This window comes from Chiloscyllium plagiosum, unplaced genomic scaffold (genome assembly GCF_037043375.1).
Source record: "Chiloscyllium plagiosum isolate Xiang-an unplaced genomic scaffold, Cpla_swu_hap1 HiC_scaffold_4, whole genome shotgun sequence".
In the NCBI taxonomy this organism is placed as follows: domain Eukaryota; kingdom Metazoa; phylum Chordata; class Chondrichthyes; order Orectolobiformes; family Hemiscylliidae; genus Chiloscyllium; species Chiloscyllium plagiosum.
Window position 1 is genome coordinate 7,879,085 of NW_028270142.1, and position 19,216 is coordinate 7,898,300.

The 19,216-nt window shown below is 41.5% G+C and overlaps 1 protein-coding gene across 1 annotated transcript in view; it reads right to left on the bottom strand.

Annotated features, from left to right (window-relative positions):
• Positions 1 to 288: 288 nt before the first annotated feature.
• The window catches only part of cops5 (COP9 signalosome subunit 5), a 28,871-nt gene continuing 9,943 nt past the window's right edge, over positions 289 to 19,216 (bottom strand). The window contains exons 5-8 of the mRNA XM_043689247.2: positions 17,733 to 17,818; positions 16,612 to 16,723; positions 1,268 to 1,416; positions 289 to 761 (exon numbers count right to left, since the gene is read on the bottom strand). Of these exons, the coding sequence (XP_043545182.1) occupies positions 671 to 761; positions 1,268 to 1,416; positions 16,612 to 16,723; positions 17,733 to 17,818 (438 nt within the window). The 3' untranslated portion in view covers positions 289 to 670. The remainder of the gene's footprint in view (positions 762 to 1,267; positions 1,417 to 16,611; positions 16,724 to 17,732; positions 17,819 to 19,216) is intronic.

Below are 19,216 nucleotides of genomic sequence, written 5' to 3' on the forward strand. Positions count from 1 at the left end.
GTGCAGGTGGTGGTGCTTCAACAATTTCTAAATCAACCTCTCAAACTGCAAGCACAATTTAAGAAATCACATCCATTGTGTATGAAGGACCCATTTATAATATGTGGATTTATAACAGGTGAAAAAGAACTTTTTTTTATTGTTAATATACCTTAGTTTAGAAATGTGAATGCTTGAGTAGGTTAATTGTAAAATAATACCCAATTTAAAAAAAAATACATTACATATTTGAAACACGCTAACATGCGGCATCTTCAGTGCAATTCAATTAAAAAAAGAAAGTACAAATTCTGGTATACTAACTTGTTTTAATAACACAAAGCACACTGTTTACATTTTTCTATTTTTAGAAGTTCCACCATGGATTATTTCTTATTTTGGACTTCTGATGCTTCAATAAAGAGCAGGTTTACTCATAATGAAGTAAGGTGGTCAGACAAACTGCCAGTTAATGAAACTTTAGCAATATTGTTTCAAATTAAGACAGTCAAGATGACAAAAATCTAAGAAAACAACCATTAGTTCTCACTGTGTCACTAGCATCTTGGGATATAACTACAGATGCTGTAGGTTTTAAAAACTTTTTAATTGAAAGGAGTCTCTTCATGCTACACGCACACGTTCTGCAAGGTGTTTTCTTTGCCAGACAGAAAAGGTACTTTGCCAGACATTAAGCAGAAGGTACATTGATCTGATTGAAGAGTTTATCCTTAATAACTTGGGACATCAAGCCATGTATAGCTTCTATAGTAGTCTTGCAGCTGGAAAAAAAATTAAAATGACTAAATTGGAAGGGCTGAAATCTAGTTTATTTCAGAAAATGAACAATTCTTACGTTAGACACCTTGTGCAGGGAGAAAAAGGCAAAGTAATCCCATTCTACACAGTGCCAGAGATCTTGTTTTTCAATAATCACTTTACATAGCAATAAGTCATCTCCATTATAATCTCTTCCTTCTCCCCCTCACAACAGTTCTGACAAAAATAAAAAAAAATCCTTTTGCAAAATAAGGCACATGAAATTATTTAGGTAAAAACAATGACTGCAGATGCTGGAAACCAGATTCTGGATTAGTGGTGCTGGAAGAGCAGCACCACTAATCCAGAACATGAAATTATTTGTTGCACTGTCCAATATACAGCAAATTTTAATTCTGAAAGTAGAGAGATACAGTTGCAACTTTAACTTTGAATTTGCTCAGTTTTCAAATATGCACACAATAGTTTGGTAACATTAGACATACTTTTTTAAAAAAATTGCCTTTACCTGTCTCGTGTAGCTTTGGCTAACTTATCTTCAGATTTTCTATCATGGGTGTCCAAACCAAGCATGAAACTGCCTCGACCAAGCTGAGCTTCTGACTGTTCCAACTTTTCAGACAAGTCAAAGACTTGTCCTGTGGTGTAATCAGCATTCTGCAGTTAAATAAAAAATGCAGATTTTTATTAAGATATTTATCCACAATACAGCTTGGAACTTCAAATGATCTACCAGAGTGCCTTCATTGATGAGAGAGTATAATAACAATGAGGCAAACTTGTGTAGGCATGTAAAGATGAGAATTTATAATAGAAACGTATTACAATAGTAACAGGACTTCAAATTGAGAATCATTGTATCTGTTTATGCTGGTTTGAATATCCAGCTCCTTATCCACGTTTCACCTGATGTCTGTACATGGTTTTCAATTCCTGTACAAAACACTGAGGTCATCCAATAATATTAAAACTGACTAGGTGAATACATGTTTTCTGTTTTATACCAATTTTCCCTTTAGTGACAACTTATTTCTAAAATTGAGAATATGGTGATAATACAATACCAAATCATACATAATATGGGGATATACATCAAGTGCAGCACTCTAAACCACGGAGACTGCAGCGATTCAAGTTGGCAGCTCCCAAATACCTTTTTCCAGGACAATTAGAGATGGGCACTGGATGGTGGCTTGGTCAGCAACACCCACTGGATATAGGAGTGGGTTTTAACTTCACTCCAATGATCCGTATTTTAGTAGGACTCACGGATATTCCTTCACTTTCTCAGCTCTAGGGTGGATGCTCTGAAATTTGTAGCTCTACAGCATTGAGGAATTCTTTGGTCTGACATCATCATTTTGCAGGAGTCACATAACTTGGCAGAATTGGTAATCAAATATGGGACTCAGTTTATATTTTATATTCTTCCACAGGAAGGGGGGTAGATAGCATTTGTTGAACATCCTTGGGGAAGTTAGACGTGAGCCACCATCTTAAACTGCTGCAGTTCCTGTGATGAGGCCCACTCAGTGTTGCTAGGGAGGGTGTTCCAAGATTTAGGCTAAACAATCAGTGAAGAAGTGGCAGTAATGGCTTCAAGTGAGATGGTGTGTAGCTTGGGGAGAAACATGCAGGTGATGGTGCTCCCATGTATCTGCTGCTCTTATCCTTCTTGATTGTCAATTTGGAAGGAACCTCATTGAGTCGTTGCCAAGCATCTTGTGGATGGTACACACCGCAGTCACCCTGCATCAGCAGTGAGTGGAGTAAATAAGCTGGTAGAGTCACTTCGGCCTGAGCGTTTGAGTGTCAAGTGTTATTGGAACTGCACTCACCAAAGCAAATAGACAGTATTTCACCTCTCAGGGGAGGCAAACAACAGGGAGGCAGCAGACAGGTTACACGTGTAGAATTTCCATTCTGTGATCTGCTCTTGTCATCACAATGTTTATATGACTCAATGGTCACTTCCAGGATGTTGATTATGGAGGAATTCAGTGACGGTAATGCAACTGAATTTAATGAAGAGATGGTCAGATAGTCTCCTGCTGGAAATGGCCATTGACTGGAACCTATGTAGCACAAATGTTTCGTGCCACTTATCAGTCTAAGCCTGAATGTTGACCAGGTCTTACTAAATATGGATTTGGACCGTTTCAGTATCTGAGTTGTTGTGAATGGTGCTGAACATTGTAGAATCATCAGCAAACACTCCATGTTTGGTCTTATAATGAAAGGAAGGTCATGAAGCAGGTGAATGTATTCAGGCCTAGGATACCACGCTGATGAACTCTTTCAGTGATATCCAGGGGCTGAGATGATTGACCTCCAACAATTGCAATCATTTTCCTTAGTTTTAGGACAAGATACAGGTTCCTGGAGTTATGGTAATGCATTGACGTAGATAGAGCTGGGAGACAACAGTCCACTGGTATTATTACTGGACTGTTAATCTTGAGACTCAGGTAACTTTCAGGGGACCTAGTTCGAATCCCACCATGGCAAATAATGAAATTTTGAATTAAATAAAAAAAAATCTGGATTTAAGAGTCTAATGACGATCATAAATTCATTGTCAATTGTTGGAAAAATCCGTCTAACTCATTAATGTTCTTTAGTGAAGGAAATTGCTATCTTTACCTGGTCTGGCCTAAAAGTGACTACAGACTCACAGCAACATGGTTGACTCTTAACTGCTCTTTGGGCAATTGGGATGGACAATAAATGTTGGCCTAGCCAGTGATGCCTTCAACCCATGAATGAATATGAAACAAGCAATTAGTTACCAGACAGGAAGCAGAGAGTAGAGATAAATGGGGCATTGTCAAGTTGGTAGATTGTGACTAATGAAATACCAGACAGATCAATGCTGACGGCTCAGCTATTTCAATCTATATTAATGATTTAGATGAAAAGATGGAGGATAACATATGTATGGGCTGACAATACAATGCTAAGTGGGAATGCAAACTGTGCGGTAGACAAAGAAGCCAGAGTTATAGACAGGTATGGAACAAACTGTCTACCCCCCTCCCCAACTCCAACCTCTCACCGTCACAATGCACAGCCCTCCACTCGTTCTGCTCCAATTCTAACCTCACCATCAAACCAGCAGATAAAGGGGGTGCAGTGGTAGTCTGGTGCACTGACCTCTACACCGCTGAAGCCAGACGCCAACTCGAAGACACGTCCTCCTACTGCCTCCTCGACCATGACCACACCCCCCATCACCAAACCATCATCTCCCAGATCATACAGAACCTCATCACCTCAGGAGATCTCCCACCCACAGCTTCCAAACTCATAGTCCGGGAACCTCACACCACCCAATTCTGCCTCCTTCCCAAGATCCACAAGCCTGACCACCCTGGCCGATCCATCGTCTCAGCCTGCTCCTGCCCCTCTGAACTCATCTCCACCTACCTCGACACTGTCCTATCCCCTTAGTCCAGGAACTTCCAACATACATTCGAGACACCACTCACGCCCTCCACCTCCTCCAAGACTTCAGTTTCCCCGGCCCCCAATGCCTCATCTTCACCATGGACATCCAATCACTCTACACCTTCATCCGCCATGATCAGGGCCTCCAAACTCTCTGTTTCTTCCTCTCACGACGTCCCCAACAGTACCCTTCCCACTGATACTCTCATTCGTTTGGCTGAACTGGTCCTCACCCTTCACAATTTCTCCTTCGAATCCTCCCACTTTCTCCAGACCAAAGGGATAGCCATGGGCACCCGTATGGGCTCCAGCTATGCCTGTCTCTTTTTGTGGGCTACATAGAACAGTCCATCTTCTGTAGTTACACTGGCACCACTCCCCACCTCTTCCTCCGCTACATTGATGACTGCATTGGCACCACCTCGTGCTCCCGCGAGGAGGTTAAGCAGTTCAACTTCACCAACGCATTCCACCCCGACCTTAAATTCACCTGGACCACCACTGACACCTCCCTCCCCTTCCTGGACCTCTCCATTTCCATTAATGACAACTGACTTGACACTGACATTTTTTATAAACCCACCGACTCCCACAGATACCTGGATGACACCTCTTCCCACCCCAACTCCTGTAAAAAAGCCATCCCATATTCCCAATTCCTCCGCTATATCTGCTCCCAGGAGGACCAGTTCCACCACAGAACACACCAGGTGGCCTCCTTCTTTAGCGATCGCAATTTCCCTTCCTATGTGGTTGAAGAAGCCCTCCAACACATCTCATCCACATCCCGCACCTCCGCCCTCAAACCCCACCCCTCCAACCGCAACAAGAACAGATTCCCTGGTCCTCAGTTTCCAACCACCAACCTTTGCATTAACTATATCATCCGCTGACATTTCCGCCACCTCCAAATGGACCCCACCACCAGGGATATATTTCTCTCCCCACCCCTTTCCGCATTCCGCAAAGACCGTTCCCTCCGTGACTACCTGGTCAGGTCCACGCCTCCCCCCCCCCACCCCCCCAACAACCCACCCTCCCTTCCTGGCACCTTCCCCTGCCACCGCAGTAGTTGCAAAACCTCCGCTCACACTTGCTCCCTCACCACCATCCAAGGCCACAAAGAAGATTTCCACATCCATTAAAGTTTCACCTGCACATCCACCAATATCATTTATTGTATCCGTTGCTCCTAATGCAGTCTCCTGGGGAGACTGGACACCTCCTCGCAGAGCGCTTCAGGGAATATCTCCGGGACACCCGCACCAATCAACCCCACCACCCTGTGGACCAACATTTCAACTCCCGCTCTCACTCTGCTGAGGACATGCAGGTCCTGGGCCTCCTCCACCACCATTCCCTCACCACCCGACGCCTGGAGGAAGGATGTCTCATCTTCCGCCTCAGAATACTTCAACCCCAGGGCATCAAGGTGGACTTCACCAGTTTCTTCATTTCCCCTCCCCCCCACCTTACCCCAGCTCCAACCTTCCAGTGCAGCACTGTCCCCATGACCTGTCCTACCTGCCAATCACCCTTCCCACCTATCCGCTCCACCATCCTCTCTGACCTATCACCTTCATCCCCACCCCATTCACCTATTGTACTCTTTGCTACCTTCTCCCCAGCCCCACCCCACCCCCCCTTATCTCTTCACCCTGGAGGCTTCCTGCCTCTATTCCTGCCCAAATTATTGATTTTCCTGCTCATCGGATGCTGCCTGACCTGCTGTGCTTTTCCAGCACCACTCTGGTCACTTTGTTCCAGTTTTGATCAAAGTGGCAACAAAAACAGAAATAAAGAGGGAGAAGATTAAATGAGGGTAAGCTAGCCAGTGATATAAAAGGAAGACTATCAGAGTTTCTTTAGATATCTAAAAAGGGGAAAAAAAAAGGGAAAAGTGGACCTTGGGCCACCGGAAACGATGCTGAGAGATAATAATGGGGAACAAGGAAATGGCTGAAGAATTGAACAATTACTTCATGTCAGTCTTAATGGTGAAAGGTATGAGAAATATCCCAAAAATTCATGAGAGTGAGGGGGCAGAGCTGAGAATGGTGACCATCACCAAGGAGAAGGTGCTAGAAAAACTGAATGGCTTGAAGGTGGATAAAACATCTGGACCAGATGGACAACACCCCAGAGTTCTAAGGGAGATAGCTGAAGAGATAGTGCAGGCATTACTTGAAATCTTGCGGGAATCGCTAGAATCAGGGACAGTGCCGGAGGACTGGAAAATCGCTAATGTGAATCCCTGTTTATAAAGGGAGCAAGGTAAAAGGCAGAAAATTATAGATTGATTGGCCTAACCTCAAGTTGTGGGTAAGATCCTGGAATCCATTGTGAAGAATGAGATTTCTGAATACTTGGAAGTGTATGGTAAAATAGGGCAAAGTCAACTTGATTTCATAAAGGGGAGGTCATAACTGACAAATCTGTTAGAGTTCTTCGAGGAGGTAATGAGTAGGTTAGACTAGACTAAGGAGAGCCAATGGATGTTATCTACTTGGACTTCAAGAAGGCCTTTAACAAGGTGCTGCACAGGAGGTTACTGAATAAGATAAGGGCCCATGGTGTTAGAAGCAAGGTGTTAGCGTTGTTACAAGTTTGGCTGTCTGGCAGAAAGCAGAGAGTGGGGATAAAAGGGTTCTCAGGACGGTGCCGGTGACAAGTGGTGTTCCACAAGGCTGTGTTGGGATCACAACTTTTCACTTTACACATTAACAATATAGGTGAAGGAACGGAGGGGATTGTGACTAAGTTTGCAGACGATACAAAGATGGGTGGAGGGGAAGGTAGCATTGAGGAGGTGGGGAAGCTGCAGAAGGATTTGGACAGGTTAGGAGAGTGGGCAAAGAAGCAGCAGATGGTGTACAATGTGCGAAAATGTGTGGTCATGCATCTTGGTAGGAAGGATAGAAGCATCTGCTATTTTCTAAATTGGGTGAAAATTCAGAAGTTGAAGTGCAAAGAGACAGGAGTTCTAGTCTAGGATTCTCTCAAGATAAACCTGCAGGTTGTATCAGTGATTCGGAAGACTAATGCAATGATGGCATTTATTTCAGAGAGGATTTGAATATAAAAGCAGGGATGTACTTCTGAGGCTCTATAAGGCTCTGGTCAGGCGACATTTGGAGTATCCTGCGCAGTTTTGGGCCCCATATCTCAGGGAGGATACACTGTCCCTGGAGTGTGTTCAGAGGCAGTTCACGAAAATAGTCCCAGGAATGAAAAGCTTAATCTAGGAGGAACATTTGAGGACTCTGGGTCTATACTCGATGGAGTTTAGAATGATGAGGGGGGAATCTAATTGAAACACAGAATACTGAATGGTGTGGTCACTGTGAATGTTGGGAAGATGTTTCCATTGGTGGGAGAGACCAGGCGTCTAGATTAGAGTGGTGCTGGAAAAGCACAGCAGATCAGGCAGCATCCAAGGAGCAGGAAAATTGACGTTTCGGACAAAAGCCCTTCATCTATTCCTGATGAAGGGCTTTTGCCCGAAACGTCGATTTTCCTGCTCCTCGGATGCTGCCTGACCTGCTGTGCTTTTCTAGCACCACTCTAATCTAGAATCTGGTTTCCAGCATCTGCAGTCCTTGTTTTTACCTAGGAGAGACTAGGATCCAAGGGCATAGTCTTAGAGAAAAGGGACGACCTTTTAGAATGGAGATAAAGAGAAACTTCTCAGCCAGAGAGTGGTGAATCTATGGGATTCATTGCCACAGAAGGATGTGGAGGCCAGGTCAAGGAGTATATTTAAGACTGAGATAGGTAGGTTCTTGAATATCAAGGGGATAAAGGGTTATGGGGAGAAAGTGGGAGAATGGGGTTGAGAAACTTTTCAGGCATGATTGAATGGCAGAGCATACTCGATGGGCTGAATGGCCTAATTCCTGCTCCTATGTCTTATGGTCCAAAGTGCTTGGTGGAATATACTGCAGAGGAGTGTGAGGTTATTCATTTTGATCAGAAGAATAGGAAAGTAAAATTGTTTTTAAAAGACATGAAACTTGTAATGCTTGGAGACACTTGGGTGTACTCAAGCAAAGAACATAAATTAGCATGCAGGTACACAAATAATTAACCTTTATTGCAAGGGTTTGAAGTATAAAGAATCCTTGCTGCAATTATACAAGGCTTTTGTGATATGACTGTTATGAGCCCCAAAGAGAGAATTAACTTAACTTTCAAATTTCTAGTGAATGACAGAAATGCTCACATGACATGATTTCAGGTTTTAAGACTTTTGTTTTTAGGTTAATACTGAACAGTAAAATTGATCAAATACCATTTCAGTAGACTACTTATGCAGAAAAGATCCACCATTTAAATTTGAAATTCACCAAATTACTCCATCTACACAAATTTAACTCTTAAGGAATACAAGGAAGATGAGGGAGATTTTGTTTTTGATTAAATTGGTAAATACCAGTGCACACACTTCTGCCTGTTGATTTGAAATCCCATAAAAATCCTCAATTTGCTAAGATCCCATTGAGACAAATAACTTTTAAAAAAGAAACCCAAATCTTAGTAAATTACAGAAAATCACATGACAAGATTTTAGATTTTAATACTAACTCACTGAAACTGAAAGCAACACTGACTTCTTGATTTTCTAAGTCAGACAAAGGGGTACTGTTCAAAGTAAACCAGTCACAATTGTAGTGTACTTCAATATTAAAAACAGCCAAAGCAAATGTTTCACACTGACACATCATTAAATTCAAATTGAGAAGAATCCTTACGATACTGAATGCCTTTTGAAACTTGTCTATTTGTAAAAGAAAATCACATCATTTTACCAGTTATTTGAGTAGGCCACTTTTATTCTACACTACTGAAAGCATACTCAATTTAACCTTTAAAATGATTGAAATGTCCCCCTCATGGTCAAACTTTATTTAGTTTCTATTTAAGACACAATCTTCAGATATGGGCCAAAGTGATCCCTGAAACCTGTGGAGTCACTAGTCACAATCTGCTAACTTGATAATGTCATGTTTATCTACATTCTCTTTTTCCAGTCTGTTAACGTTTCCTCATAAATACATCACCCACCAACTCCAGTAACCCACATCATTTATACAATTTCCCTCCTTGCTTTTCCTTTACCAGCTGGATAATTTCTGATCCTTGAACAGGCTTTCATGGCAAGGGACAAATTGGATGAATTCCTCCATAGCTCAAGCAAAGTAAATTTTCCAACCTCATTTAAACACTCATGAACTAAGTCTCTTCAATCGGATTGCAGGCTCCCACCCCTTTTGCCTGGTGAACCGCTACCCTAATGGAAGGATACACCATCTCTGGAGACAATTTATCGAAGGCTCACTAATTGGTCCCTGGGATGAGAAGGTTGTCCACTTACGAAAGGTCAAGTAAATCAGATCTATGTTCTCCAGAGTTTAAGAGAATGGGAATGATGTCTTTGAAACATGCATATAAAATATATAAAAACTGTGACAGACCATTTCTGGTATCTCAGGGAATAATAGAGATTGGGTGGAAAAATGGAGCTGAACCCCAAGATCACATGTGCCCTCCCCACCCCACCAAAAAACACTCCCTGTACCAAGCACACAGATGCCCATTGACTTTAATTTTGCTTGATTTCTTTGATTCCACACTTGGTCCAATGCTTGATGTCAAGGGCAGTCACTCTCTCACTACACTTTTGGAATATAGTTCTATTGCCCTGTGTTTGAACCAAGAAAAAACGGAGATCTGGGGCTAAATGGCACTGGTGGAATCAAAACTGTGATCAGTTTAATGCTGAGTACTGAAACTGATTGTAATGTTGATGACACTTTCCATGACTTCACTGATGATCAAGGGTAGATAGGGTTGTAACTGGGTGGGTTGGATTTGTCCTGCTTTTTGTGGATAGGACACATCTGGACAATTTTCCACATTGCCAGGTAGATTGGGATGTTTGTGGTATTTGCCAGTAGTGAGGAGAGAGAGATGGAAAGTGTAGGTTTTACAGCTTAGATAGAGGGATGAATATCTGGGAACAATGGATTGCAGTTTCATAAGCAATCACCACAAAAATTAAAGTTGATTGTTCTGTAACTGCTTTATTGAATGCGCTGGTGTTTGTTTCTCTGTGTGCTTCTTGCTTTTTGTGTTGTTCTCTCTGCTTCATTGTCTCTTTTTCAGTCTCTCAAGTGTCAGCAATTAATGTCAACCATGATACACACACACTAACATTCTCACCTCTGAATCAGTTGGTTGCAGGTTCAAGTTGCACTCCTGAGACGTGAACACAGAAATCTGATCTAATATCCCAATGCAGCGCTGAGGAAGGTGTCATTGTTTGGATGAAATTTTTAACCAAAGCCCTGCCTGCTGTCTTAGATGGCATTATTTTGAACAGCAGGCAATTTATCCCTGATGCTCTGGTCAACATTTTTCTCCCAGTCGACACTAAAGAAAATATTGATTGCTGCCACATTGCTGCTTGTAGGACTTTCAGTGTACAGATAGTCTGCCACTTCTCATAGCACCTCAATAAATACTCTTCAGAAGTGCTTTATTTGTTGGAAGGCATTTTGAACGTGAAACATTGGAGTCTTTGTGAAACAAGTTACATATTAAAAGTCTATCTTTGTAAATAGTAAAACAGATAACTTGGAGGTATATATTTTCTTTCACAATTAAACTTTTGTTAAAACAAAGACGCTAATTAATTTTGGGAAAGCTACTTTATCAGCATCCCCTTGTTTACAGAGTTTCTGAAACTCCCAAATTACAACTAATGGCAGCCTTTGGGTCCAAATTTGATCATTCATTCCAAAGCATCTTATGACATGCCCAGTGTAAAATCCAACTGTTTTCTTTAATTACTGCATGGGTTAAAGCTCCATTGTTATTGAAGAATCTGTCTCATGCATTGATTATCCTTTGGATAGCATTTCCTGCAAAAATTCCAAATCTGACAGCCATCTTGAATTCCTTATAGAGATATTTAATCAAGATATTCAGACATGTCACTACTGGAGCAGTTGGGACTTGAACCTAGACTATCTGGCCCAGAGGTAGGGACACTACCACTGCACTTCAAGGGCCCAGTATCTATTTAATTTCTGAAAACAGGTGAAATATCAGCTATTTCAGAATAGTATGGCCTTGAACTTCTTGTATTCCGTTTAATATACCAATTTATTCTCTTCACTCTCAATCATTTTATATATCTCTAATAGATCAGCTCAAATTACTTCAGTTTTTTTTGTCCATTATTCAAACTTACATTACGGGGATACGCTGCATTTGTTTTGCTGCACTAACTTTATCGCCCCTTGTGTCACAGTAATTAGAATTGGTTGCAGTGCCAATGTCTGGCACTGTATTGTTGATTATGACTTCATCTGGCCTACTCTACTCTTCGCATTGGAGTTACTTTCCTCCGGTTCTTGAATTCTCTCATTTTGGTATCAAACTGAGCGCAAAGAGATCAAGCCAGAGTCCTGTGGCAGGGGCAGAAATCCAATAGGAAAGATTCAAACATCGAATTGCATGATTTTTAAAACTTTTCTTCTAGAAATTGTGTTACTGGCAATTGGCCATCATTAATTGCCTTAGAGAAGGATGGTGAACAACCTTCTTGATAGAGTAGCAAGTGTACCCAGAGAGTTTGGGAGGGAATTTCAAGATTTTGACCCAGTGACAGTGAAGAAACAGCAATTTTTGTTTCATCTCTGGGGTGGAATGGGACTTGGAAGGGAACGTGCAGTTGGTTCCTATGCACCTGTTGCTTTGTTCTTTGGGATGATGGACATCACAAGTTTGGATGTGTCATAGAATCCTTGGTATGTTAAATTCATTGGGTGAGTGGTAACTGAAGTAGGCACGTTATGTGAAAATACTTGTGGACATTTACATTTTTTTTTCCCATTTTTGGACCATTAAGACAATGACTGCGAACTTAAGTGGTGCTGTCATTCAGGGGTGGCATGGGGTTTCCATGGATGCAAGGAGAAGCTGTCTGGCACCTGGGGGCAGAATAAGTGGCCATTGGTGCATGGGGATGGGTGGTGAAATCAAACAGGCAGAAGTCCACAGCACAGAGAAAAGGCCCTTTGGCCCATCAAGTCTCTGCCAGTCAAAAGCACCTATATATTCTAATCTCATTTTTCGGCACTCGGCCCATAGAGTTGTATACCTTGAAATGTGATGTAAATATATTAGCTGCAACCTAGTCAATGCAAACACTTTTTGTGTGTAGAAGTGTGTGCCAGTTAGCTTGATAAAAAACATTTTTTTGCTAACTTAATCCTGACGTCTTGTGCCAATTAAAATATTGTTGTAACTAGGAAAACAATGTTTTCATTGTGTGTTGTAGATTTAAATTTAATTGATAAATGATCAATTAATTTTAGAGGATATTGAAAAATTATTTAATACTTATTTTACACAAGTCAACAGAAATAGAGTCACAGAGCATACATACTGTGCTGTACATACAGCACGGAAACAGACCCTTTGGTCCAACTTGTCCATGCCAACCAGATATCCCAACCCAATCTAGTCCCTCCAAACCATGCTACTAACTGGACATCAAATAAAGGGATTGCTACATTTAAGAAGAATGAAAAATAAAGACCTGCTGGGTGCCCTGTTTTACAGAGATACAGCTCGACTACAACCGGAGGGTTTCTCAGTTCACCGAATGGACTGCTTGGTATCCTCAGGCAAGTCATGGAGCAGTGGGGTTGCCTCCTGATGCTTGGACGTGATGACTCATGCGAGTTACTGCTTGCTGGACCTAGAATATCTTACAGTAAAATGCCATTCCTACTACCTGCTACGTAAGTTCATTGCCGCTATTCTGTCAGCAGTTGACATCCCACCCTATGAGGAAGTGAAGAAATCATTTGGCAAAGTATAAAACATTACAAAAACAGTCTTGAGACAGAATACCCCGCAGCCTTGTTCACTGCAGCCGGTGACTTCAACCAGGCATACCTCAAAACAATTGCTACCAAAATACCATCAGCATGTTTCCTGTCCCACCAGAGGTTTGAACAGACTTGACCATTGCTATATAACCAAAGATGCCTCCTGCTCCATCCCCATCTGCATTTTGGAAAATCAGATCACAATGCTGTGCTCCTGCTCCCAGCTTACAAGCAGAAAATGAAGTGTGAAGATCCAGAACAGAGAGTAGAACAGTGTTGGTCTGAGGCAGTGGAAGGGTTTCGACAGGACTCCTTCAAGTCAGTGGACTGGTCCATATTCACGATCTCAGTAGCCAATCTAAACGGGTATACCACTATCATAGGTACTTCATTAGTAAGTGTGTAGAAGACGGTGTGCCAAAGAAGTTAATCTGAATGTTTCTCAACCAGAAACCATGGATGAACTGGGTGATCCACTCCCGACTGAAGTGCAGGTCTGAGGCTTAGAAATCGGGCAACCCTGACTGATACAGGAAATCCAGGTACCTTCATAAGGCCATCAGAGACACTAAGAGACAATACCAAAATAAGCTTAAGATCCAGACTAACTACACAGATACCCACCATTTGTGGCAAGTCTTACATGACATACCAAGCTACAAAGTGAAGTTGAACAGAATCACAAGCAACAGTACATTCCTACCCAATGGGCTCAAAGCATTCTATACTTAGTTTGAACAGAAGATCAGTAAAAAAAAAAATGTCATCTATCCCATGAGTCTTGGATGCACCTGTACCCACTGTCACTGCTGCAGACATTAGATCAGCCTTCTTGAGAATGAACCCATGGAGTGTGACTGGCCCAGATGGAGTCCTTGGCTGAGCACTCAGATCCTGTGCAGACCAGCTGGGGGGAGTATTCACATCTTTAACCTCTCCTTACTAAGATCTTAAATCCTCATTGCTTCAAGAAGATCACTATCACTCTTTTGCCAAAGAAAATCATGCCTTAATCACTACTGCCTGGTTGCTGTGACCGCCATCATTATGAAGAGCTTTGAGAGGTTAGTCATGTCTCACATCAACTCCAGCCTAATAAATTGCCTTGTTCCTTTTCAATTCATCTTCTCGTGCAACAGGTCTACAGCAGATGTCATCTCCCTGGTCCTATATTCATCCCTGGAACATCTGAATAACAAGGATACCTACATCAGGCTCCTATTTATTGACTACAGTTCTGTCTTCAACACCATAATTTCAAACAAACTCAGCTCTGAACTCTTGAGAGTTAGGTCTCAGCTCCCCACTCTGTAACTGGATCGACTTCCAGACCAATAGACCGCAATCAGTCAAAATAGGAGACAAACACCTCCTCCAGCATAATCTTCAACATTGGTGTGCTGCAAGGCTGCATACTCAGCTCCCTGTTATGATCCTTATATACTCACGATTGTAAAGCCAAATTCTGCCCCAAGTCCATTCACAGGTTTGCTGACAACACCACCGCTGTTGGTTGGATCTCAAAACAATGACAAGACAGAGTAGAGCGAAGAGAATGAGTACTTAGTAGCATGTTGTAAAGATAACAATCTTTCCATCCATGTCAGCAAATCGAAGGAGCTGGTCATTGACTTCAGAAGTGGAGTGGAGGGCACACCTCTTTCTGCATCAATGGTGCCGAGGAGGAGATGGTCAAGAGTTTCTGGGTGTGATGATCATCAACAATCTGTCCTAGTCCACCCACGTTGGCGAGAAGTTTCTACTGCCTCAGGATGGTAAGGAAATTTGACATGTCCACAAGAACCCTTACCAATTTTTATAGATGTACCATAGAAAGTATCCTAACTGGATGGATCACAGTCTGGTGTGGTAACTGCAGTTCCCAAGATCACAAGAAACCACAAGAGTCATGAACACACCCAGTCCACCATGCAAACCAGTCTTCCATGCAGTTGGCTCCATCTATATTTCCTGCTGTCTTATGAAAACAACCAACATAATCAAAGACTCTTCCCACCCTGGTTATCCTCTCTACCAACCTCTTCCATTGGGTAAAAGATATAAAAGTTTGAACACACATATTAGCACTGCTGCCTCACAGCGCCAGAGACCTGGGTTCAATTCCCACCTCAGGCGACTCTCTGTGTGGAGTTTGCACATTCTCCCCGTGTCTGCGTGGGTTTTTTCCAGGTCCTCCGGTTTCCTCCCACAATCCAAAAATGTGCAGGTTAGGTGAATTGGCTGTGCTAAATTGCCCGTAGTGTTAAATGTAGGGGAATGGATCTGGTTGGGTTGCGCTTCGACGGGTCAGTGTGGACTTGTTGGGCCGAAGGGCCTGTTTCCACACTGTAAGTAATCTAATCTAATAAAGAATTCAAGAACAGCTTCTTCTCCGCTGTTATCAGACTTCTGAACGGACCTTTTAGATTAGATTAGATTAGATTAGATTAGATTACATTACAGTGTGGAAACAGGCCCTTCGGCCCAACAAGTCCACACCGACCCGCCGAAGCGCAACCCACCCATACCCCTACATTTACCCCTTACTTAACACTACGGGCAATTTAGCATGGCTAATTCACCTAACCTGCACATCTTTGGACTGTGGGAGGAAACCGGAGCACCCGGAGGAAACCCACGCAGACACGGGGAGAATGTGCAAACTCCACACAGTCAGTCACCGGAGGCGGGAATTGAACCCGGGTCTCTGGAGCTGTGAGGCAGCAGTGCTAACCACTGTGCCACCTCTGGAATGTTAATATTGATCTCTCTCTCTGCGCCTTCTCTGTAGCTGTAACACTATATTCCGCACTCTGTTCTGCTACCCTGGTGCACTTTATATGGTACGATCTGCCTGTAATGCACGCAAAACCTTTCACTCGATACTGGTGACCCCACAATTAATCAATGCCCTGAAAACCAAACAGTCACTTCTAATAAATAAATATTTTGTCCTTTAGCATCAGGAGACCCAGAACCCTTTGAACCACTTAGTTCTGCAATCTCTCTCTACATATATAGTCTATTGCTTTTCTGTTCTTCCAGACAAAGTGACCAAGTCCACATTTTCCCACATAATATTACATTTACTAAGTCTCTGCCCGCTTACTTGATTGTCAATATTCCCTTGCAAACTTTCTACTCCGTCTTGATAACTTACTTTTTTAAATGTCATGGTGGAAACTACAAATTTAGCTTCGTACGTTTAGTTTTTTTAGAATCATAGAATTTTACAGTACAGAAGCAGGCCATTTTATTCATTGCGCCTGGACAGATTATTATGTAATTTTAGCATTAGTACAGAGAAAAACTAGAATGCTCCAATTCTACAGTGTAATGCAGTAAGTCAAGTACACAGTTTTTAAATTTGCATTTTGGCTACAAGCACTATGGAAAAGAAAATGTTATTGTCAACAAGGTATTACTGCTACAGAAAAGAATAACACTTTCTCACTGCATCATCACCTCAAATTAGATCAATTAAAAAAGGTACACAACTCACTGTTAGCAGACTTGATGAACTGAGTGTGTTCACCCAATACTTGTTCCACAGAAGTTCAAGCAGCTTCCGGTCTAAAGATGATTTAAAATAAGTAACTTCAAGGGCATAATACCTAAGCAAAAATAAATGATTCAGATTATAACATAAAATTAAAACATTTTCTTAATTATGTATAATCTGTAATAGTCTGATCAATGAATTTACAAGGCTTTGAGTTATGAGACTAACGGTACAAATTCTTCTTAATTCAATTGACTTGAAGCCTTTGATCTGTGGATTGTTGGAGACAGGTGTCTGACCCAAGATGTGTGTCAGGACTCCACAAATGTTCCAATATACCAACATGCATGAAATCTGCCCAAGAAGTTTCAACCTCCAAGAAGCAATTCCCTTATCCACCAAACGTTTCTGTAAAAGTCTTCAATTCTGAATTAGAGTTGGAAATGTCAAGCAGTTCAAGAAGGCAGCTCACCATCATATTTTTCCTAACAGCAATTAAGGTGGCCCTATCCTATGAATGAACAAAACTAAAAGAAAACCCTGAGGTGACGCAATCAGATCTGCCACAGACCTGACCCCCAACTCCCATCTCAACCCTGCTCGACTCCTTGACACCAACATCAAAACTTTTCACCAATATTGATCCTGGAACTTTAAAATACCTTGCTACAGCCAGTGCAGTAAAAACAAGGCAACTTACTCCAACACTACAGCAGTAATGGATTACAGTCCGAATTTCTGGTGAAGCTGGGCTTGGAAGAGCCAACCAGAAGTGTAGAGCAGCAATAGGTACTGTGGACTGGCAATCTGATGACGGTTGTCATTTTGCAGAAGATCTAGGCAATTATTTCTAGTCTACTGTATTCTGGAAAGACCTGAACACAGCAGCTGATATTGACTTCCTGAGTTTCATGTTTTACAATGCATGTGCAATGCAATAAGCTGCGGTCGGTTTCAAATGAGTAATGCAGCAAACCCTGAAATCTTTGCAATCATCAGGTCAAGAGAGACAGAAAAATACTCAAAACTAAATGAAGCACTTTTTCTGTAACCATTGCAAAGTTATCATTCATTGAAGAGCAGATGAATTTGAGACAAAAACTTCCTAGGTGGTGACTTACTGTTTGCAATGTACTCCAAAATCTTCTATTTTGTTAAGTGGAATGGTCTGGTATTCTGACGGACCTTCATCAGGTGGTTTATAACCCTAGAAAATAAAGTATATCATAGAACTTTTAAACATTTTTTTAAAAATTAAAATTACCTATGTTTGAAAATGATATAAAAGCTCTCAATTTAAAGAAAAGCTAGCAACCACAATCAAAATGAACACAACTTCAGCAGTAAGAGAATGATTCAAGCTCAGTCCTTTGCCTTCTTAATTCTTTTAATTTGTCCCTTATCTGATTCGTAATTTCTATTATCAGCTCCCAATTTCTAATTATCTTTATGTCATGAATCGGTCTCCAATATTCACCCTGACTTTCTCCACAACCTTGCTTGCTCAATCTCTTCTCTCCATTTTCTATTTCTCTGAAGCTGATGTCTGCCTCTCCCTTGATTTATTCTTTGACAACATCTGCATCTAAATTCTCATCAAAATTAACAGGGAGCATGTTGTCTACAAAGAAAAAAAACATAATTGGCCAATTAAGAAGCAGAGGAGAACCAAAATGAATGGTTGACAGACAGAGGACACAAAAGAAGTTCATTCATTACTTTGTTTCCTCTCAGTTGTTCCAATGTCTCCTGGTAAGCATTCCATTTTCCAACCCCTATAATTAAGCTCATCCAAACTGTTACAAATACAAATGCAATTACTTCCACCCACTCCAAATTCATCTATTACCAAAACTACTGACCTATTCTGTCTCCTGATTGAGCCTCAATTTCAAAATTCTCAACTTAGTTTTCAAATTGCTCACCATCTCAGAGTCTGTGTTTTTCCAATTCTGGCCTCATGTATCCTTGATTTTAATCACTCCACCAAAGAGAGGTATGCTTTTAGGTACCTAGATCCTAAACTCTGGAGCTCCCTTCCTAAAGATCCCCACATCTCCATTTCTCTTTCCTTTAACAGAAAGCTCATTAACAGCATCTATTTGAATACATTTTTGGTTATTCCTCTGATATCTCCTGATAAGATGCAGTGTCACATTTTGTTTGTTAACACTCCTACAAAATGCCTTGGGAGAATTTATATTGATAACATCCGTATATAAATGCAAGTTGTTGTTGCAAGGCCAGCAGTAGTAGTTGGGTGGTAGAAGACAGTGAGCAGAAATTGTAAATACCAAGATAACAACTGGGAAAAGTCTCCAAAAGTATTGATGGTGCTGAGGCTAATAGGTACCTACAATATAAAGTTTGAGATACAGAGAGAGAAAGAAACTTAGATACTAAAGCAGGAGAGACCATCAAGGCCAAATCAAGCAATTTAGACTGCAGCAAGCATCTAAGTGACAGTTAAATTAGAAATTAAGATATTTAATGTAACAGCAGAATCAGAAGCCTGCAGGGAATCAAATTCAAAGCATTGTTCTATGGATCATTTATCTGTGCAATGGCAGTGATAACATTTATATACTGCTAGTGGGGTGGCTAC